At 53.7% G+C, this 22,921-nt stretch overlaps 2 protein-coding genes across 3 annotated transcripts in view; one reads left to right on the top strand and one right to left on the bottom strand.

Annotated features, from left to right (window-relative positions):
* The window catches only part of PSD2 (pleckstrin and Sec7 domain containing 2), a 70,359-nt gene extending 62,173 nt beyond the window's left edge, over positions 1-8,186 (top strand). The window contains exons 16-17 of the transcript XR_001903811.3: positions 3,801-3,899; positions 6,496-8,186. The gene's annotated coding sequence lies outside the window, so the exon portion shown is untranslated. The remainder of the gene's footprint in view (positions 1-3,800; positions 3,900-6,495) is intronic.
* The window catches only part of NRG2 (neuregulin 2), a 200,619-nt gene that overhangs the window by 5,044 nt on the left and 172,654 nt on the right, over positions 1-22,921 (bottom strand). Inside the window, exons 4-9 of one of the 2 annotated variants that reach the window (XM_003900192.5) lie at positions 20,178-20,298; positions 13,558-13,616; positions 8,299-8,322; positions 3,789-3,891; positions 1,024-1,147; positions 553-680 (exon numbers count right to left, since the gene is read on the bottom strand). In XM_003900192.5, the coding sequence (XP_003900241.1) occupies positions 553-680; positions 1,024-1,147; positions 3,789-3,891; positions 8,299-8,322; positions 13,558-13,616; positions 20,178-20,298 (559 nt within the window). Of the gene's footprint in view, positions 1-552; positions 681-1,023; positions 1,148-3,788; positions 3,892-8,298; positions 8,323-13,557; positions 13,617-13,996; positions 14,074-20,177; positions 20,299-22,921 lie in introns of both variants that reach the window. The other variant, XM_003900189.5, reaches the window with a different exon arrangement.

Here is a 22,921-nt window from a genome sequence, read left to right on the forward strand (position 1 = left end):
GCTGCCCAGCAGGTGTGGTTCCATGGACCTCCCTGGCTCCTCTTCCACCTCGAGCTCCCTTAGCTCAATGCCCTTCTCCACTCTGGGGTGATGTGGATTGTTGCAAATGCCCAACCCCAGTATTGGAAGAAGGAGGGCTGGGGTCCCATGCATGGGTGAGCTGTAATGTGCAGAGACCCATTTCTTTCCTCCCTGCAACCAGCCTCCCCCCAGCCTTACCTTAGACCTCCTGTCTGGGACCCTACCACCACCGTGGTCCTTAGCTACCCAGCTCAGAAGCCCAGCCCCAGGGGCCAGTATGTGAGGGCCCTGACTATTTCCTGGTACTCCCAGGGAAGAAGGGAGCCAGCCATGTTATTTTTGAGCTGTCTGAGCCTTTGTGCTGTGTGGACTGGCCTCTGCAGTTCTGGAGAGGGGGTAAGATGTGCTGTGATTCCTGTGGCAAACTCAGGGGAGGGTATTGAATAGCTCTGGATGTCGGAGTAAGTGGGCACTTTGCGCCCGATGAAGTTTTTGAGTCTACAAGTTTCCATGGGCCTTGGTGGTGCCTACCTGTGGCTGGAGGTGGGCGTGGCTGTGGAGCAGTGGTGAGAAGGAGAACAGGAGTGGCTCCCAGAGAAGGTGGTCTCAGTTTCTCTCCTGATGACATGGTCTGTGGCTGGCACGTTCTTGGAAATATACTGGAACAGACAGAGTTGGGTGAGAGTTAGTGACTGGGGACCAAATCAACTCTTTCTTGTTGGGGACAGGGAAGTGATGAGCACTGACTGAGCTCCTGGTTGGGGAGACCCACTGGGTGACAGTGACTTGATGTTGGGGCAGCGATGGCTCCAGCAAATCAACCCCCACCCCTTCCTTATGGAAGTGAGCAAAGCAAGGCCAGCCATCCTGATGAGGCAGTGCCTAGCAGGCAAGGCTGGCCATGGGACAGGCTGGCTGCTGCCCTGACCCATCCTTGCAGGGGGCATGAGAAGGCTGGCTGTCCACTGAGGGCTCAGAAGGGGGCTCAGGAAAGCCACTCACATCTGCCATCTGGATCTCCTCTGGGTCCAGCCGGGGGTGGCTGGGCCCATTGGCCAAGCTCCGGTTCTGGTGGGCCGGGCACATGTTCTGCCGGAGGTGGTTGTGCATCTGCTTCCGCTGTTTTCTGCACAAGGGAAGGGAAGGTGAGACTGGCATTCCCCCCACTTGCCAACGATGAACTTCCCTAGCTATCTCCCTAGGGAAACAGCTTTTCCCCCTGCCCAGGGCGGCCATGGCTACTGCTCTTCCCTGTACTCAAGCTGCCCTGCAGCATCACCACCACCTGAATCCAACAGGACCTGAGCGTCGTGGCAGTGAGCTTTGGCTCTGCCCAGAGAGTAGAACTTCGCTCCTTTCTAGCTATGCAACCCCGGGCAAGTTACTTAAGCTCTCCATGTTTCACTTTCCTCATCTATAAGACAGGATGATCATTTATCTGTTCCAAAGACTATTGATGATTAAAAGTATATGAAATATTCAAGCACAGTGCTGACTCCCTCTCTCTCTCCCTCATTCATTCATTTGGTATTTATTGAGTTGTCACTATGTGCCAGACACTGTTTTGGAGCAGAGCAGATAGATAGGTAGATAGGGAATCCATCCTCCTGAAACTTGCAGGCCAGTAGAGGAAGCAGATGGTTAACACATAAACAAAGAAATGAACTAGATATTTTCAATGACGTGCCATGAAGAAAATAAAATGGGTGCTGTGGCTAGGGAGTCAGGGCCTGTGGGACTACTTCAGATTGGCACATATTAAATGCTCAATTTATTTGATATTAAATCTAATCATGTCCCTCCCCTGTTTAAGACCCTTCATTGTGAACTCATGGAGATAGAGAGTAGAAGGATGGTTACCAGAGGTTGGGAAGGGAAGTGGGCGGTTGGGAGGGAGGTGGGAATGGTTCATGGGTACAAAAACTAGTTAGAAAGAAGGAAAAAGACCTAGTATTCGATAGCATATGGGGTGACTATAGTAAATAATAATTTAATTGTACATTTAAAAGAGTATAACCGGATTGCTTGTAACACAAATGTCCATGAGGACCTATCAGTTTGCTCAAGGTCACAAAGGATAAATTCTTGGGGGGATGAATAGAATACATGATATGATTATTATGCATTGCATGCCTGTTTCAAAATATCTAATGTACCCTATAAACATATACACCTACTAAGTACTTGCAAAAATGAAAATAAAACCCCTTTATTGGGCCTTAGTGTCCTGATTCTCTCCCAGCCCTGTCTCTCGCTGCCCACCCAGCACCCCAGCTAGCTGCCTCTGTGGTGAGCTTGTTTCTGATCCCCCACTATGCCCTGCCCTCTCTGGCCTCCTGGCCTTTGCGCATGCCAGGCCATTCACCTGGAATATCTCTCCTCTTCACATGCTAACTCTTGTTTACCTCTCAGGCCCTGGCCTAAATGCTGCTTCCTCAGGGAAACCCTTCCTGCTCCCCAGCCAAGGTTAGGTGCCTCTATAAGGTGTCCCATGACACTGGACCACTTGCTCAGAGCACCGGCCATATACCTGAGGCAGGGCCTGGTGTCCAGCAGGCACTGAATGAATGTTTGTTGAAGAAGTGAGTAAATGCATTGGGGGCAGGACAGGCGGCTTGCTTTTTCTCCAATTCTTGGACTCAGTTTTCCCTCTTGGGCCCAGTCTCCTCTGGGCTCACTGGGCCCCAACTCCCTCCTCACCTTCCTCCAGACTTTCTGGTCCTGGATTCATTCAAGACAAGGCCAGCAGGACTTCAGATGCCACAGATGGGGCAGCATGAGTCCAGACCAGGGGCTCAGTCCCCAGAATGTTAGCTCTGTCCAGTCCAGACCCTTGCTTTCCAGATATGAACAGTTGTTACACACCTGTCATCTTTCAGTACATCAGAAGGTCACAGGGCCTTGGATGCCGAGCTAGGGAGTTTGGGTTTACCCAACAAAGGCTATAGATGTGCCTTTGTTGGATAAACCCAGGCACCCTAGCTCGGCATCCAAGGCCCTATGGTGCCATCTGGGTCCCAGCTATCCTTTTAGACTCATGCCCTCTTTTTTCCCGTCCCTGGCCCTTTGCTCCAGCTAGTCTGGGCTGCTCATGCTCCGGGAGTACAGCTGACCCTCATCTGTGCTGTCTTTTAGCTTGTACTGCCCGGCTCCCTCTCTGTTCCCTTATTCTCCTTGCCCCAAGGTTCTGCCCCTACCTCTCTTCTGCCCAGAGGGGGCCCAACCCCGCCTTCTCTGTCCTCTTGTGTCAATTGCTCCCAAGGTGGGGTCAGGCAGTGCTTTGAGGCATCTGTCTTTCTTTGGGAATGCAGCTGTCCTCTCTGCGCTCCTCCACAACACTACCTGGTGCCTGCCCACTTGACAGAGCGCCTGCTCCAGGAGCCTGTGGGGTCAGCTGCACGCTCCTGCTCAGGTCCTCACAGTGTCCTTTGAGGTACATACCAGGATCATTCCCATGAGGAACCATCAATTTGCTCAAGGTTACATGGGAAATAGCAGAGCTGAATTTGAACCCAGATTTGTCTTCTTCCAAACCCTGTGCTCGTGACCATTCTTCGTCAGTGCCCTGGGGCCTGTCTCCCCAACCCTCTGCCTCTACTTCTTTGGCCCCACACCTACCCAGCTGCAGAGGCCCCTGAGGGGTATTTGGGGCCTAGGAGGGTGTAGAGGCCTCCAGTGGAGTGGGGGAGGAGAGCCTCCTTCACAAACATTCTTGGAAGCCCATCCCTTGGCTTGGCCTGTCCCCAGCCCGAGTGCCTGACACTCACTTGGTCTTGCAGTAGGCCACCACACAGACGATGCCCACGACCAGCAGAGCCACGCAGATGCCCGTGATAGTCAGCACCCTCTTCTGGTACAGCTCTTCGGCTTCTGCAGAGGTAGGGGGGATGTGAGGGGTGGGGCAGGAGGCAGACCCAGTGGGGATAGTGGTGCAGAGACCCCTTTGCCCCCAAAGCCATAGGCTCTCCCCAGCTCAGGTCCTGCCCAGCTCCTTTCCATTCCTTCTCTCCCCAGCCAGTTCCTTCCCTCCTGCACGCTCTCTTTTGCCTTCCACTCTCCCACAGCTCCCGCCCACCCACGGATCTGGTCACACACAACTCCCCCTGAGTTCCCCTCCCCAAGCCCCATGCCTGCCCAGAGCACATGAGTGGAAAATGCAGGGGAATGGGAAGGGATGGAGTGGAGGCAAAGCTCCCGAGGCTGTAGAGCAGGGGAGGACAGCCCAGTCTGGCAGGCAACCCTGCCGTGCTCCACAGTGGTCTGGAAGCTGCAAAGAACCTTGGTGGGCCAAGAGGAGTTGTTTTTCATGGTAGTGATCATGGCAATGCCTTTGTCTATCCCTGCAGCCTGGTCAGGGTGTGGCCCTGGCCCACACCAGGCCTGCTGTCTCTGCTTGTGAGAAGCCCGCCAGTGGCACCATGGACCCCTGGCATCTAGGAAAGTACTGGTGTGCAAGGAACAGACCCCACCCTTGCTGAGGAGCTGAGCTAGGCTGGGCCTCAAAGCCCTCCCAAAGGCCAACTGTCCTCTTTACCCTCTGCTGCTGCTGGGGCAACCCCCATCCTTCTAAAACAGAGAAAGCCAGGAGGAAGGAAAAGTAAAAGGTGACAGCGCTAGCTATAGTCAAGGCTACAGCCCAGAGACCCCACCCCTGCACACCACACCTGCTGGCTGTCCCTCCACACTGTGCCCTCCTCCCAGCTCAGGGGGAAGTGGAGGCTGGACCTCAATGCCTTGGCGGAGCCCTGGGAAATGTCCCTAACCTCTTGGGCTTGCAGCATATCCTGCGGCAAAGGTGTACACACCAGGAAACACCCAGGGCTACAAACCCTCCAGACACACAGATATTTCTAACTATGCCTATCTGATTCACAGACAGACCCCTTCACTCACACACACACACCTGCACAAACATATGCACACACACAGAGTTAACACACTCCAGCCATAGGTGCATACACACGGCCATGCCCACTGACACACAGTCGGATCGAGTTGTAAACAACCAGACCTCCACCCTAGGTCCCCATCTCTTGGCTCTGTGCCCACAGCCCTGGCTCTAGCTCTCACGCCCCATTCACCTGCCTCACAGTCAGGCATGTGTCTCCATCACTCCTCTGAGACCACTCTGGTCACAGGCACCAACAACCTCCAGGCCACCAAGTCCTGAGGTCACTTGCTTCCTTCCCAGCTGATCCCCTCCTTCTGGGGCCCACTCCCCCTGGGCTTTGGAATGGTTCTCTCCCTCCTACTTCACTGGCTGACCTGTCTCTGTCTTAGCCATGCTTTCATCTCTTCTACTGGCTGGGAAGGTAGAAGGGCCTGGGCTCAGGTTTCTTTCTTTTTTTTTTTTTTGAGACGGAGTCTCGCTCTGTCGCCCAGGCTGGAGTGCAGTGGCCGGATCTCAGCTCACTGCAAGCTCCACCTCCTGGGTTTACGCCATTCTCCTGCCTCAGCCTCCCGAGTAGCTGGGACTACAGGCGCCCGCCACCTCGCCCGGCTAAGTTTTTGTATTTTTTAGTAGAGACGGGGTTTCACCGTGTCAGCCAGGATGGTCTCGATCTCCTGACCTCGTGATCCGCCCGTCTCGGCCTCCCAAAGTGCTGGGATTACAGGCTGAGCCACCGCGCCCGGCCTCAGGTTTCTTTCTTTCCTGCACCTGCCCTCTCTCCCTTAGTGATTTAACTCAGACTCAGATTTTAAATACCATCTATTTGCAGACTCTCAAATTTATATGTCCTGCCCTGACTGCTCCCTGAAGTCTGATTGTGCCAGATGGCCCTCCATTGAATCTGCACCCATTGGCAGCCTCTGTCCCATCAGACATGGATGACAGGACTGGTTCCCCTCACTCCATGCTGTTATCAGACTTGTTGAGTTTGCCATTCCAGGGGGTGAACTGTGCTGTCTCAGTGTAGTTTTTATTTCCATTTCACTCATGAGTGAGGTTGAGCATTTTTCTTATTGGAGTCATCTGTGTTCCCTTTCTGCTTGCTATTCATGTCCTTTTCTCTGCAGGCATTTAATCAGTTGCATCCTGCTTGGGCCGTTTTGGGTTCCAGACTCATGCATCCAAGGGTCATGACCAAACAGAACCCCTGATTCCTTACCCTCTTTCCAAACTCTTCTTCAACTCTTCCCAGCTCATGGGTGCAGCACCACTTTTCCTGTTGCTCAGGGCCCACACCTTGGGCTCATTCTTGATTACTCCCTTTCTTCCCACCTACCCTGATGCCAGATCCAGCTGCAAGTCCTCGCAGCTCCTCTTCCCAAGTAGATCCTGATTGAGCCTTACCATTTCCATTGCTTCCAACTTAGTCCAGGATGGTGTCACCTCTCACCTGGAGATGGTCACCTTCTGACGGGTCTTTCTGCTTCCACTCCTCCCCACCCTGCCCCCAGCCCAGGCTATTGTCCATCCAAAGCTACATTTATTTACAGCCATAAAGCAGATCATTTTACTCCCCTGTTTAGAAACTCAAGACGGTTTCCCACTGCGACTCGAATGCAACCCAAAGCCTTACCATGGCCTCTGAGGCCCCCGGCTGCTTGGTCCCAGCCTTCCTTTTGGATCTCATCTGTGGTCCTCTCCCTGTGTTCACTGTGCTTCAGAGCTGCAGGAAGTCTCTCCATCCACTGAACAAGGCAAGCCCACTCCAACCACACGATCTCTATACCTGCTGTGCCGCCCTCTGCAGGACTCCCCCCTGGTTGTTTACAGGGTTGGCCACTTTTCATCAGGTCTTAAAACAGATGTCACCTCCTCAGATAAGCCTTCCCTGACTACTTAAGCTACACTAGCACCCCACTCCAGCCAGGCACTATCCCATTACCTCATTTTATTTTCTGTGCAGCACTGAACACCACCTGATGTCTTTCCTGTTTGCTTGTCACCTGTGAATGTGAGCCCAGGAGGGCAGGGACTGTGTGTCGGGTAAATTCTGTTCCATAGATGTTTGTTGCATTGGTGAGTGGGTGAATATACAGACCAGCCTTATAGACACTGACATCTGTGCACACTCATACTCATCTCCACGCACTCACAGTTCCACCTGCACAATGTTCAACCCTTGACACAAAGGCATTCCACAGCCCCTCCCACCTGCTGCCAATCCTGCCCTGAGAGACCTCACAAGGTATATACTCTCAACAACACACACGTACCTGCAGATTCACCCCTGTGCACCCTGCCACCATCACAGACCCCACATAGACTCAATGCCTCTCCCACCACCCCATCACAGCCAGTTGCTATAGACGGATGCACTCTTACACACACGCTTTGCAATCTATCTTCTACTGAGAACAGCTGATAGAGGATAGGTGGTGGTGCTAGGAGGCCTCCCCAAATCAGCCATGAGAGCAGCCTTTCCATAATGGTAGGCTCTGTACTACGTCTGAGATCCCACCCCACCGCAGCCCCCACCTTCTGAGCCCCTGCCTCTCTCCTGTTGTCATATGCCTGGACACTTGAGACTATGGATGAGCCTCCCGGCACAAAGCCAGAGAGCCAGAAACACTAACCCCTTAAAGTCCCTTCTAGCCCAAGGAGTCTTCCAGGGGCCAGAGGGTGGTAGTAGCAGGTGGCAAGAGGACACATTTAAGATTCTGAGCTGAGAGACAAGGGGCAGATCCTAGAGGCCAGCCCAACCCAGACCCCGGCTGGTCTTGCCAATGTGGGGTCAGATCATGGAGGGAATGACAGCCTCAAGCAGATGGCAAAGCCGGGCAGACAGACACAGGGAAGGGACAGAGGCAAATAGAGTTATCAGCTGCTGGCCTGGTGCAGGATGAAAAGCAATGGACATGGAAATGGGGAAAGGAAAGAAGACTGAAGTCAAATGGAAAGGGATGCCTCTCTGCACAACTCTCGAAAGCAGGCTTCTGTGGTTCCTGGACACCAGCCCTTCGAGGGGCCATGTTCACACGTGGGGCCTGTCTCTTGTCCAGCCAGCCTGTGGGGCTGCACTCAGCTCAGGAGAGGACCCTCCCCTCTGAGCCTTCCTAGCAATAGATCTCCCCTATGTGAGGGATGCTACTGTACACTGAGGGCCACGGTCCGAACCCCTGAGTGCCCTGTTGTTCGTGAGCTTCTTTCATCTCCTTGTAAATCAACATAGTTTATGATAGGACATCTTGATGGGGCCAGGAGAGATTTTTGGAATCATCCCTTGTCCATTATTTGGAAAGGAAACCAAACATTCAGCACACATGGCATCGGAGGCTGTGAAGAGGGGCCACGCAGATGGTGCTGAGTGACACACAGAGGTTTCATACCCTTTAATTCAAATCCAAGGTGCTCTGGCAGTGCAGAAGAGAGGAGGGTCAGAAAGGGAGGGGTGGAGGGAGAGAGACAGGTGGACAGGGATAGGGGGAGAGAGAGAGACAGAAACGTTGGTCAGGACTCCTCAGACACCGGGCAGCCAGCCTGCGAGGTGAAAGCAGGTTAGTAGTGTCCCCTCCCAGCCTCCTGAGCTCCTTCCCTGACACCCAGTCCCCAAGAGCCCCAAGGAGGGTAGAGAGAGGAGATGTTAGAAACAGCAGGCAGGGCAGGCTCTTTAGAGATGAGCTGTGGGGTTAGTACCTGGTGGGGAGGCAGAGGCATAAGAGTCAGTTGGGAAATGTCCCTGGGAGGAAAGGTAAGTGGGGGTGGGGTCTCAGGAGCTCCCCTGCTCCTCCCAGCGGTCAGTGCCAGGCCTTCAGCACTCTCAACTCTCAAGCCTTCCTGCAGACAGCTTGCCCAGCTCCCTTGTTGGGGGCCCTATTTTTTTTTTGTTCAGAGTGCAGGCATGAGGTCCCCAGACTTGCCCCATGTCCCTGCTCTGCCCCACAGGCCAAGCTGGCCTGTCCACCTACTGGGAGCCCGGGTGGGGAGCCTCAGAGTCTGTGGGAGGGAGCAGGAAGAGGAAGAGGAAGAGGATGAGGCTCCAGATAGCAGGTCACTTCTCTACTTGACACCCCAACACCCTAGAAGCCTACAGGGCTGAGTCATGGTGCCTGAGCCTGATTTCACTACCAAGAAGAGCAAACTGCAATTCACAGGAAGAGACAAGTGGGTTCACTTGTAGAATGTCTGAGCTCCTCAAATGGTGGACAAATGACAGTCTTGGAAGTGGGATCGTGTTTTGAATGTGTGATTTCAGGACCCTGTGATGGAGACCCCCACATCATTGAACGGTTAAATAAAAGGACCCTGACTCAAGGGTCAGCTCTGCACTGACCTACTGCTTGCTGTGCCACCCTGAGTGACACCAATCTAGTTAAGTCTCAGTCTCTTATCTGTTACGTGGGCATCAGGCTGGGGCATAGGATCCCAGGAGGTTTGCAAACCTGGCTGAGCTTCTGAATTGTCCAGACTGAGGAAGTCTGGCTCTGAGGTGGGAGCCCAGAAATCTCAACAGTATTTTTAAAAAGCTCACCTACCATTCTAATGTAGCAGCCAGCATCGGTCTACAGGCCTGGAGTCTCAGTTTCATCCCTAATTCACTATGTGGATGTGGGTAAGCCATAATCCCTGTTTCCTTGTCTGTCCAAAGTGCTTGCACACAGCTAGAGGAAGATGTGAACTAGCCTGGAAGGCACGAGCTCAGCACGCGTGCAGGGCCCCGCTCCTCCTAGCCTGGATTTGCTGACTCTCTGGCTTCCCCAGGTGCATAGTCAGCTCCATTAGATCCACGGAGGGTGTGACACTGTGTCTGATATTATCATCTGCCTCGGAGGAAGGCGAGCACGTGGCAATCTGCAGGAAGTCCTACGCATTATCCGTCCCTGGACCTCTCGTCTACTTCCTGATAGGGATTCCAGACGGTTCTGCATTTGGAAAAGGGCGGGAGAGCAGGGTGGCTCTGAGCCAGGGACTGTGATGGCTCTGACTAAAGAGCCTGGAGGAAGATCCTGGGGCTTCAACCCCCCAGTTCCATGCAGAGACCATACCAATGAAGCATTCATTACTCCTAGCCCTTCCAGACACAAGCCCTTCTTGTACAGCTATTAAATCCCAGGTTGGGGAGTGAGCTGGACGTTTTGGTTTCTTTGCAGTCCCACTCTGACTGCTTGGAGGCAGGAAAAAGTTGCCCTAAGTATAGTTTGTCCACTCCTCTCCAGGGTGTCCCAGGGCTGGTCAGGCGTGCTGAGTAGACAGCACAAACTTGACAATTCTCAAAGAACCCTGGCACACCTCTCACTGAGTAGTTAATGCTGTGGCCCAGGGACCCTTCAGGCAGCTGGAGAGCTCACATTATTTGGATATCTAGCCCTGCTGCCCTAAGAGAACAGCCCAGATTGACCACAACACCTGGGACGCAAAGAGGATTGGGTTCATAGAGCTGGTCTGGGCCCCACTTTCCGACGAGGTTGTTGTATTAGATGAGGCAGCTGAGGCTCAGTGATGCTAGGACACTTTCCCAAGGTCACACAGCAAATTAGGAGGCAGAAGGGAGACTGGAGACCAGATCCTTTGGTCCCTTGGTGCTAAGCCATGGCTTTCCTGCCCACTGAGTTTCTGGGCAGGCCTGGCTGGGTATTGCTGAGGACAATGACCATCTGGAGAAGTGAGCAGGGCTCCCAAAGCTCTTTAAGTGTTTTCTTCTGTGTCACTCCTCTGGGAACCGAATAGTAGCAGCTGCAGCTTCTAGGGCTCCTAACTGGCCTCCTGTTTGAGTCAAAGGCCAGTACTGTTTAGAGTGGTGGCTGGCATGATTGGTGGGGTCACTGAGGGCTTGGCCAGTCACTGGGTAGGCAGCTTTCTCACTGGGAAGCGTGGGATGGAACATGACGGGCCTATGGCTGTGTCCGCCCCAGCAAAGAGAAGATCTTCCCACTCATTATGTTCATTGGCTGCCACTCAGTGAGGGTGGAGTGGCACCACTGAGTCACAGGAAGGTCCTATTAACCAGAAATTTGCATATTGACCAGTAACCATGGCAACCTGATGCTGGACTCCTGACAGGGCTGTGCTTACCAGACAATATGCAAATTCTTCATCCTGGACATGTCCCATGACATACAGTCATAGGGTGCCTGGACAAGGAGGCAGATGTGTGTACAGATGTGAGCATGAGCTCCTGTGTTTGCACATGTGCTTGCAGGTGTGAGCACATGCTCATGGGTTTGCGCATGTGTGCAGGTGTGTAAGAACATGATTGTGTGTGCATGTATGAGCCCATGCTCACACGTTTGTGCTTGTGTGTACAAGTATATGTGCTCTTTTACATGGGGACATAAAGATGGACAAGCTTTGACCTATGGGGAGCGGAGGGGCTGTTTGTGGAAGAAAGAGAAGCTTCAATGTGCTATTGTAGTCACAGGCTCTTTCCTTGATCTCTGCAAAAGATAACCTGGTCTAGATGCTATCTGGGCAGGGTGTGAAGGTTGGACACTTTGCTCAGGATGTGCTGGGAGTCAGCCCCTAGGGGCCTGATACTGCCCACCACCCCCATACCAGCTGTAGCTGGGAGAGGTACTAAACTGCACTCCAATCACAATGGCAGGCTCTCTGCTAAGCCCTTCATATGCAGCAGTTCATTTCATCCTCACAGTAACCCCACAGGCATAAATGTCATCATCCCCATTTTACAGATGAGAAAACAAATTGAGAAGTTAAAGAGGCCCCAGAGCTAGTAAGCTCAGCAGCTGGCATTTTTACTGAGGTCTCTTTGAATCCGAAGCCTGAACACTTAAGCCAGCACTTTACACTACCTTTTCAGTAATTATCTGCTAGAGCAGTACATGAAGTGCTCTCTGGGAAAGTGCTTGAAGAGCATAAATCCTTTACGAAAAGGTAACAGTCAAGCTACTGAACACACTAGGCAGAAGGGCCTGGACTGCCTTTGCGGGCTCTTTTCTGGGCTCCTGGGACCCTGCTGACCTTCCTAGCAGATTTAGGCTGAAAGCTGAAGCAGCCCAGCTGGCAGAGAGGCCTTGGATAGCGGCCCGGGTTCCGGAGGCTCGGCTGCTCTGATTCAGGACAGGCTGGGACTCCCCGTCCAGAACAGTCCCACAAGCCTGGGAGGCTCTCTGCCAAGAGGAATATTGCCCCACTGTCTCTCTCACTTGGCCCCCAGCTCTGCCTGGGCTCTGCCTTCTCCTGGGGGCCCTCCTGCTCTACAGTCCTGCACTCAGGGCTGGGTATGACTCTGAAATAATTGCAGAGCCTGCGTTCTAGAGAATTCTGTTGGGCCACATATCCTGCCCACAGGCTCTGCCCTTCCTCCTTGGCCTCCCACACTCTATTAAGATAGTTGACCATCTGGGCCAAGCAGCTCCCATCCCCCAGGGGTCTCTACGCCCCTGTGGGGTTGGGGTGGGGAGTAACTTGCTGACCTTTTGTGCTGTGGTCTGAGGAGGACTGGGAAGGATCATTTCTCCACCCTGAGACCTAAATCCCCAAACCCCTTTTCTCCAAGGGCTACCTACATGGTCCCCTGGATCCCACCTTCAGCACCTCCCAGAGTTCTACCTCCCAGTATCCAGTGCCATATGGACACTCGGCTCCAAACTCCTCTTTGGGCCCAGCTGTCCTCCCTGGAGAAGAGGAGGTGGCGGGCGGGGGGTGGTGGCATGCAGGGGACTAGCCTGCTCTGCAGGATGGGATGGGTGACTGGGGACAGGCCTTGCAAGCCAGCGGACCCCTGGTCCTCAAGCAGAATCAATGGCCGGCCAGAGGCTTTTCGTTCTGCTCCACCCCCACCTGGCGGTGCTGGAAGGAACTGCTCTCAGGCCCCAAATAAAAAAAAAAAAACACTCCATAATTATGGCTGGGTCCTTGGGCCTCGGGGCTCACTTTTCTTTCTTCCTTCCTTTTCTTTTCTTTTTTTTTTTTTTCTTGGCAAACTGTGCAAAAGAGAAAGCTCCAACCTCAGAAGTTGAAGAAAGGAAGGGAATAAAATCCTAGATGGGAAGATACAGACCACAGAGGTGCTGGAGTCATCAGTTACCCCTCAATTCCTCATTTCCTCAACTTTTTAGCATCTCCAGCACCAACCCCTGCCGCCTCTCCCACCATTCTGTAGCCACATAAATATCTTTGGTATTCATGGAAACCATTGCCCTGGGTCCTGCTCTCCCTTAATTCCTCTTCCTTCCCTCTACCCCATTTCCAAACCCTCAAAACAAACAAACAAACTCTGGCCAGACTGGAACATGGGCTTTCTGAGAACTTTTTTTCTGTCTCAAACACGTAGGCATACACACGCACACACTCACTGCCAGCCCCATCGGTACCCTCAGGCAGCCTTCAGAGGCAGGGGAGGGTTCCGCAAATGCTTCCTCCCATTCTGGCCAGGCTGCCTGACCCCAGAAGTCGGGAGGAGGCCTGGGTGTGGCCCTGGCTGCTTCAGAGAGAACTTGGCATTACTGTGCCCAGGAGGTACAGTCCACATGTGGAGGTGGGGGTGCCAGGGGGCGTTTCTGTCTCCTCTAAGGAGCGCAGGACACCCTCTGCATCTCCCCATAGTCTTGCTAAGCAAGGCCCCATCCCTCCCCAGGGGGAGACTGTCAGTCACCAGGGAAGAGAAGAAATAGAAGAAAGAGACATACTGGAGAAGTTGACCATTGCGAACTGCTGACACCTGTCCCCGGTGTATCCCACAGGACACCTACCAAAAGAAAGAAAACCAGAAAGAGAGAGCCAGGATAGCAAGACACAGGCATTGCAACACCCCGGCACGGGCTCCTGCCAATGCCAGCTGGGTTCCTTGCCACCGTTACCATTTGTATTGGCCTTGCCACTCTGCCCCTTACCTGCAGCCCTGAACTTTAAACCCAAGGATTAGGCCAAAAATGAAAACAAAGCAAAACAAAACAAAACAAAACAAAAAGAACTAACAAACCAAAATACAAAAAAGAAAAGAGAAACAAAACAAAACAGCCAAAGATCAAAACAACCAACACCCCTGGCCCTATGCCCTACATTGGGGGGACTGCACCCGGAAGCTTTCTAAGGAGCAGGGACTTGTGTTTGTATCTTCAAACATACTTTGCTTAGGATCTGGCATGTACAATCGCAAAGGCAGTTTCTCCAAACATCTCTGTCCGAAGAATCCATTTGGACATCTGGAGAAGGAAAAGGGGAAAAATCACAGAACAAACTGGCATCATCCGCGAGGCTAAGGTTAGAAATCAAAGTGCACAGTGATGAATGAGAAAAACCAAGTCAGGCACTTGGGGTCATACTTGTAGCTGAAGGGACTGGAGTCAGGGCTGGGTGGAGGGCTCTGAAATCTCCTCGAAAATCTGTCTAATAGATGTGGCTCCATGGGTGGTGGGGAAGGTGGGGTGGGTCGGGGGGAGGATGATTTAGGTAAGTGGGGTGAGGGAAGATGGGAAGTTGTCCTACTGGTCATTGAGACTTTCCTTCTTACCTGCCTGGTGCCCCATGAAGCAAGAACTGTGGCCTCTTGGTGCCAGGCAGTCAGTCAGCTGGCAGGGATCTGGGAGCCTTAAGGAATACCAAGTTCTTGGGAGCTACTCCTCCCAGGACCGACTGAAGGATTCTCTCCTGGGCCCTGGGCAGGTTTTCTCCTCCAAGAAACAGCCCCCAGAAAACTCAAATAACTCGGGAATGCTGTTCCCAGACTGTGTATGTCTATGACAAAAGTGACCTAGGGGATATTTTATCTGTTCTTTCAAAGAGGGTTCTGTGGCCAAATCAATGTAGGAAATACATTCAGGGTGCCCTGTAGAGTTGCAGTGTACCTTCACCTATGAAAGACTATGAAAGTTTCATAGGAGGAAACAGCTGAACTTTCCATGTAAGTTCTCAAATTTATTTGTGTTTCAAATTTATTTCACCATGGATATTGTTTTTTGAGGAACCCTTGTAGAACATGGTTTGGAGAAGGCTGCCCCAGTGCAATGTACATGGGGAAAGCTTAGTAAGGAAATGGGAAGTTGGGGAGGAGTTGGAATGATCAGCATCCCAAAGTGGGCCTTCCTGATACCAGGTGCAGGGAATCTGGCCTCAGGTGGCAAGGACCACAAAAGGGATTGGAGCAGGCTCACTGGGGGACCCTGGAAGCCTGGTCCACCTCAAGGTCCTAGCGGCAGCCAGCCTGCGAAACTCTTCCATTTCCCCATGACCTGTTTCTCCATCACTGCCTGGCCCTGCCCTGGATCTCATTCTCTGATCTTGCCTTGCTTACAGCTCTAGAGCAACACCCACTCAATCTCCCTAACCTTGTCCCTACCCCCAAGGTACACGTTCTTCTGCTTTCTGGCTGCCACCCCTCTCCTCAAGCGAATCTCAGATTTCTTGCAGAAGTCTTGTAGATTTCTGGAGGACATTCCCACCCCTGTACTCTCTTCTGAACCCCAGCAAAGCTAGATACCTAAGGAGAAGCTTACAGGGAGGGCTAGACCCCTTCCCCACATCCCTACTCAGACATGGGTCTATATTGCCTCTGCATCTTCTTCCTTAGGAAAGTAGCTAAGTTCATCACCAGTGTCCCCCTCAATAATAGGCTACCATTCAAAATTAATCAATGTAAACTTCCTCAAGAGGCAAGTGTACTCTACTTCTTAGCATTGCAGTATATAGCAACCGTCAGGAAGCCACTTAGGCTTACAGTAAGTGGTAGCTATTGGTTGTGACAGATACTCATGAACATCCTGTGACCTCAAATCTGGAGGAGTGGGGAATGGGAGTGGTGGGTGAGCAGAGGGCTGGAGTTTCTTTGGGCCTTGATGGCGTCTCCTCCAGGGGAGGCAGGCTGTTTGTCTTGTAGTGGTAGGATTGTGTGAGCAGGTATGCCTGGCTAATCAGGGGGTGGTGGAGGGCGGGAAGTGTGTCAGGAAAGTGGCATGGATGGGGAGAGGGTGCATGCTCATCTTGTTGAACAGGGTGGCTTGGAGGAGGAGACTGCCATTAGCTCCCTTGTCAACACATCCTTCTCTGATCCCTGGCCCTTGTCCCTATTCATCCCAGATCACGAAAATGGAGATAGTGGCTAAGGCTTCCCAACAAGCTCCAGCCAGGCTCAGCTCTTGGAAACTGATGTCCACTTGTGATGGGGACTAGAGGGGTAGAAGTGATTTTCAAACGTAAGTGCCTTTGGGAGTGGAGGATGAAGACCCAGGAAGTTGCCAAAATGACTCTTGGGTTCCACAAAGGAACAAGAAAGAAAGAGATGTGTCTGTGTCCAGTGTCTGAGATCAGCCCAGCTCTTGGAGGCAGGGAAACGTGTGTGTGTGTGTGTGTGTGTGTGTGTGAGATAGAGAGAGAGTGGGGGAGTACAGGGGCAGGAGGGGCAAGCGGAAATTTATTTCCATTGCTGACAAGCAGGGCTGCTGTCCTAAGACCTTTGGAGACCAACAATAACTCCATACATCCCTGTGGCCCTTATCTCACACCCAGCCTGGACTATGCTGACTACATCCTTACATCTTTCATGGCCGCTAAGTTGCACAACATTATAGTCCTAACCTTCCTTCCTTGAGAAAATATGCTCCCCACTGGCTGAACAAAGCAAAAGGCACTGGGGAGGGGCACAGTGAGGGGTGGTGGAAGGCTGACAGCTACTGCTGTTTTTTGGGGCGCTAGCTCCGTCAGGACACTCCTATTTTTCTCCTTAGTCCTGTTTGCTGGGGATGAGTCACATTCAGGAGGCTAGGGCTTCCCTAGAGAAGGCTTTGGGGGCGAGCTGGGCCTACAGCCTCTCTAACCTGCACCTAATACCAGGGTAAGAGAGTATGGGGTACATTAGCCTATGAACCAGGATAGGAGTCTGAATTCAGCATTGGGGGTGGGTGGTGGTTGGTGGTTCCCACTGAAACTGGGATTGACCCTCTGATTTTCAGGGGGCACAGAGGACAGATTAGAAGGAGCAGCGGGTAACAGCCTTCCCAGCCTTTCCCACCAGGTCATCGGCTATGACTCTGGGAAGGTCTGTCCCCAGGGCTGGAGAAGAGCAGGGTGAGAGAGGGGCAGAGAGGAGAGCCCATGGGCTGCATCTGGGGTGACAGAGAGGTCAGGACCTCTGCCTTCCCCTTTTCCCACCCCACCTCCCGGGCCTCAGTTTCACCTTTTGGTAGCCTGGGGATAATGCCATGTGTGCTGCCCTCACCCGGGGGAGGGGGTGGATGAAGGATGGCAGTGTGCCCCGGGCACTGGAGGGAGTGAAGGGCCTGTGAATTCATGAGAGGGGTGAAGATGTGGCGAGGATGAGCAGGCAGATGGGGGTGGGATGGGGAATCACCTGGACATGGGTGGGGTAGGGGCAGAGGGATGAGGAGGATGAGCTGATGGGAAGGGGAGGCATGCCACTGGTATGTGCACAGGGCTGGAAAGAGTCTTGTTCTGTCATCATCCCCTGAACCAGTCCCCAAGAGTCACGCACCAACCGTGCTCTACAAACACACGGAGAGAAGAGGAGAAAGCAGCAAGAGGGACTACAGAGGCCCCTGTCTGGCCCAGACAGGGGACAGTCACCTTGATTTGGACTCCCATTTTCAAATCCCCCTACGTTGTCTTTTTTTAAAACAAAATTCAGTATCAGTGACACTGTTTCTTTTGGCACTGAATTCCAGAAAAACAGGAGGGACGGAGTGTGCCTGCTTTCCAACACTCCCTGCAGGGCTCTGAACCAATACACAACAACAAGTGTAAGAAAACCAGGAAGGAAAACTGATTTTTATAGAAACTGGAATGAAACTGACCAGTGTAGTTTCATTATCCAAGCTAAGCGGAAATGCAAAAAAATCAAAATAAAAAGTAAACAAACAGCACAAATGGTAAGACGTGAGTTCCGTTTCCTAAATTCTTTCCTTTTTATTCCATTCAGGTGTCATCAGGAACCCCAAGAGGCCTGCCCCCCTTCCCCCGCAGCTCGTCCACCCCCCGAATGGCCTCTGGGCTCTGCCCTGCCCCCCCCCCCCCTGCCCTTCTCCAGCACAGCTATGAGGACCTGCCGTTCTGACCGCATCTCCACCAGGGATGCCCTCTCCCCCGACGGCTGACAAAGGGAGTCAGGGAAGTTGGTTCCAGGAACCTTGACTGGAACCAGGGGAGGCCGAGATGGGGAAGTGGTGGCTCCGGGTACCAAGTTCTAAGCAGTGCAGCTTCCCTTCCCTGGTGGGGAGGGGAACAGGGCACCATCTTCACAATGGCTCAGGCTCCTGCCTCTGCTCCTCTCAGATTTAGCTGGGCAGGACTCAGAGGTCCTAGGGGTGCAACCTTGCTGGCAGGGCCCTCCTGGAGCCCATATATCTCACCATTCCCTTGCCCACACCGAACTCTAGCACTGGAGCCCTGGCCCCCATGGCCCTCCTCAGCCCTGGCACCTGTCCTGAGGGGCCAGAACCTTCCCTGCCTGGACGAGGGCTGACTTCAGTGACAGTGCTGGATCCCTTCAAGGTTCGGGGTCCAAGGGGCTAGGGAAGAGAAGAGACCTACCTAGTGTATATGTCACAGGGAGGAGGAGGATGCAGGAGACAAGGAAAGGGGGATGCAGGGCTGGGTCATCCCTGTGAGGTATTCCAGGACCCTGATGAATTTCTGGTAGATCTGTTCCAAAGAACTATGATCAACTTTCACAGCTAGAATATTCCCTAGGGTCTGTCATACTAACATGGCAGCCTCCTAGAGGCAGGAGGCAGGGAAGGATGAGGGGCTGAGTCTGCATTGAGAACTTCCCTAGAGGGCCTGTTGTTGCTATTGGGACTCTCCCCCTAAGATTCGGGGAGGGTGGGAAGGAGGTGGCAGCAGGGGCAGGGTGGGGCCAGGGAGGAAGTCAGCTGAGGAGGCCAGCTGGGGCAAGAGCCATGGTTCTGCCTGGCAGTGCGGGCCGGGTCACCCAGCACTGAGGTGAGCATAAAGGAGGCGCGGTCCCTCATTACCATGTTGTTAGGTGGAGGGGTCTTGAAAAGTCCTGGCCTCCTCAGACCAGGCTCACATTCCTGAGCAAGGGTGTGTCCAGGAAGGGGGCTGTGGATCTAGAGCGGGAGATCAGAGGCATGTGAGCTGAGAAGTGCTGAGTCTGACCTTGCCTGGCGGAAGGTCAAACATCTCTCTTTGAATCCCCATCAAAGTTTTGGTGGCCTTTGCCCAGATGCCATGGGAATGGGGCAGTTTTAGTACCTTTCCAGGGCTCTAGTCTTGGGCTGCTTTGAAACACTGAAGTTATTAACTAGGCCCCCCTCCTACTCCTCCCCTAGATCTGTCCAGAGTCTGTGCTGCCCTCACCAAGCTCCCCTCCCCTCCTCACACACTCACCAGAGAATCTGTCCAGGGGGCACTGTAGGCCCAGCTGCCCAAAAGATTTGACTGGGCCTGAACAAGCCCCCCCGACAGCCTCTCTCCCACCTGCCCCGTTTTCTATGGGGAGTGGGTGGTTCTGAGCTCCTTGGAGTTCCTGCTGGGGCCACCCTGCCTGGTTGGTGAGCAGGCTCTGGCCCCTGGGGAGGCTGAGAGGCCCCAGCCTGAGCCTCTCCTCCACCCTGACCTCCCCCATTGGGTCATACCTAGAGTGGTGTCCTTGCTGGCATCCCCTCATCCCATGGAGTGGGGGCTAGGGGCTGAAGGGGCACAGGCAGCACCCAGGGCATCTTTGTACAATGGGGTCCTGTAGGGCAGAAGGGCAGCCAGATCCTGAGGTCAGTACTAGGTTCTGGGCAGACCCCTCTTCTCCCCTCAAGACTACAGGAGCAAAGGGCTCTGGAACCTGTGCTCTGCCTGGCCCCACCAGGCTCCTCGCTACTGGGGAAGATGCAGCCTGGGAAACGTTCATTAAGAACAAAGTTTGGAGAGTTGCTGAGAGATGGGGAGGAAAAGATGGGGAGAAAGAGGGACTGAGGGAGGCAGAGAGAGAGAGAGAGAGACAGAGAGAGACAGAGAGAGAGAGAGAAAAACCCAGTGCCCAGTGCCTAGGGCATAGACTAGCATCCCCATCTCCCTAAAGAGTGTTGGTGAAAGGGTAGACATCAGGAGATGGGGTGGATAGGGGCCTGGGAAATGGGGACTCCCCAAGCCCCTGTGCCCCTTAGAGCTTGTATCTCCTTATATTTCAGGAAAGGGCTAGGAAGTAGGGCAAAGCTTCCTGTCTACACCCCTTGGGAACCTCTTGTCAGTGGCTTGGAACCCTCTTTTACCAGAGCCCTCCACTTCTGACCCAGCATCTCCTACCCTGCTCTTGCCCCCAAGCCCACCCCTACTGGTCACTTACTTGCAGGAGAGCTGGTTGATGCCCTCGATGTAGTAGCAGACGCCTCCATTGACGCAATAGGACTTGGCTGTCTCGTTGCACTTCCGGGCGTGCCCCGACCAGGATGAGAGGGTGGTGCTCACTGAGGGTATGAGAGACATGTGCCAGTGACCCACTGAGACCATCTCTAGGTCCTAGGAATCATCTCCTTCATGCCCCATCTCAAAACTGGAAGATGACCAGAGGCTGCAGGAATGACCGGGGAGGGGAGGTCTGGTGGTCCCTTCTAGTCACCAATAAGGCAAAGGAGAGGCCACCATGAGCTCTGCCCGTATGCCCAGTGCAACCTTGCACCTAAGCTCTAGGCAAACTTCCAAAGGCCAGGAAGATTTTCATTCTTTTGTGGGGGGAGCAAGGTGAGATGAGAGCAGGAACTGCTTCCTCTGCTGAGTAAGGGCCCACCTCTCCCCTTCCCTGCCTGGCTTTCCGGGGGCTCCCCTGCAGGTGGTTGAGATGCTGATGTCTCACGTGGTGAACAAACGTAGGAGGCAGCGCAGGGAAGAGACACCTACACCGCCTCCATGGCTTGGGCTCTCATGGTGGACCAGGGAGTGGCTGGAAGGGAGCTGGGCCTTCAGGGGATGGCACCTTCAGGACACGGTCATTTTCTAAGATCTGGAGAGATATTGGAGGTAGGAGGAACCCCAGCTTCTACTCTCTTCCCCTTCTCCAAGGGCTGGGCTAGCTCCAAACCTCCCAGAAATGCTTCAAAGGCTACTATGCCCCATCTCCATAAGCATCTGGGGTCTTCTCCATATCTCCCCACCCCAGACAGCCCCCTCCTCCCCAACCTCATCAGCTGTTGCCCCTAGAGGGAGCCTCCAGGTCTCGGACAGCCCCAGCCATAAATCATGGGTTTCAAGTTGTTGGGGAGGAGACAGGGCTGGGGAAAGGGAAGGGGGCAGCTGGGATGCGAAACTGGGGGAGAGCAAGGCTGGGCCTTAAGGCTGCTAGCGCAGACTGCACGTCCGATGGATTGGACTCATTTGAGAAATGAACATCACTGAAGCTCTGCTCCTCATCAGGGAATGGCATCCAGAAAGCTGGCTTCAAGTGAACATTCTTGCCCCAAACATCAGTTTTAGATAATGCCCCGTCCAATCCAGACTGGACAGCCAGAAGCAGGTCCTGCTCCCCTTAGCTCCCAGGGCCTCTGAGGGCCTCTCGCTCCCACGCAGCCCAGCAGTGGCCTCCTGAATGAGATGGCCCAAGCTACCCCAGCTGGCCCTGTCTCCTCAGGGGTACTGGGTCTCTCTCACTCCCCTCAGCAATGGGGGTGAAAGTGAGAGGAGGAGGAGGAGGGCAGGCACTCGGCGCCCTCAGTGTTTAGACATGTGGGGAGACGGATGGAGCGCGGGGGGCCAGGAGTGTATACACAGCTCTGCCTCTGTATATGTCTGAGGAGCATGCTGATAAAATCCAGCGGGCAGGGCCGGCTTCGCCGTCCCCTCCACATCATGCCTGCTGCTGAGCTGGCATCCCAGAGCCCCACCCCTGCTGAGGTCTCCCTCCTCGGCTCGACCCCATACCCAGCTGGAACCCACGTGCTGGCTGGAACTGGAGACCTCCTGCTGATCTTTGCCCCACTTCTGGGTCAGTGAGACCCAGGGAACTAAGAAAGGGACAGAGAAGAGAAACAGCTGAGGTGACCACGCCTGCCAGTTGTAAAATCCCCTTGCTGGGAGAACCCTTGAGGTTGTCCTGCTCTTCATTTGCATGGCACAGGAGGAGTGAAGAGAGAAGGCACCGAATGTCTGGCCAGAGTGCAGTGTGTGTTGCAACAGAGCCTCAGGGCTCCTAGCCCCTGGCTGTACATCCTCCCCGTCAGCACCCAGGCTTGACATAAGCAGACGAACACAAGCACTGTGAGGACTGCAGGCCTGGGCCCTCCTGTGGGCCTTGGCTAAGCCAGAGAAATCTCAGTCTGGATCTGCCAGGCCCTGCCTGGCGCCCTCTGCAGTTGTGGGTGGCACAGACTGCCCATTGCTGTGCCCATTGTTTCACCCCAGCCGAGTGAGCAGTGGACAGCAGGAAGGATACTGGGGTGGCCGGGGCCACAGTTGCACACTTGGGCTTCTCACACATATATGTCTGTGCTCATCGGGGCCTTGGGAGGACAAGGACAACTCCTGAGGAAAGATGGGGCCTCCCCAGCTGGGTGCATTGAGCCTGGGCTGCCAGCATCATGTTGTCGTGGGGACGAGGCTGGGCCCCGGGAAGGTAAAAAGGGAAGACAGTTGGGGAGCCAGTCACAGAGGGTGTGGGGAAAGAGTGACCATGGGTGTCTCCACCTCAGAAAGGCCACTCCTCTGTAACGGCAGGGCCTTCCCAAGACACTGCAGCCCAACTCTGCCAGTGGCGAAGCCACACTCCATGGAGATTTCCACATGGAAGAGCTGCGCTCACACTGTGGCGTAGTTACACTGTTCTAGCACGCGTGGGCTCCTGAGGCAATGTGGTTACACCCCCCTTGTCAGTGTATCCGTATCTCTCACCATGGTCGCCCGTGTTTGGAGAAGTTAAGGTGACATGGACTCTCCCTTTACACCTCCACGGGGATGGCTCACAGCACCCCAAACTCAACAAGTCCATCTGCCCTACCCACCTTCTTCCCCAGTCTTCCCTATCTCAGTGACCAAATGGCACAAACCAAAGAGCTAGAGGGCATCTTTGACTTCATCCTCCTTTATTCTCCTATAGCCATC

This window comes from Papio anubis, chromosome 5, assembly GCF_008728515.1.
Source record: "Papio anubis isolate 15944 chromosome 5, Panubis1.0, whole genome shotgun sequence".
Taxonomy (NCBI): Eukaryota; Metazoa; Chordata; class Mammalia; order Primates; family Cercopithecidae; genus Papio; species Papio anubis.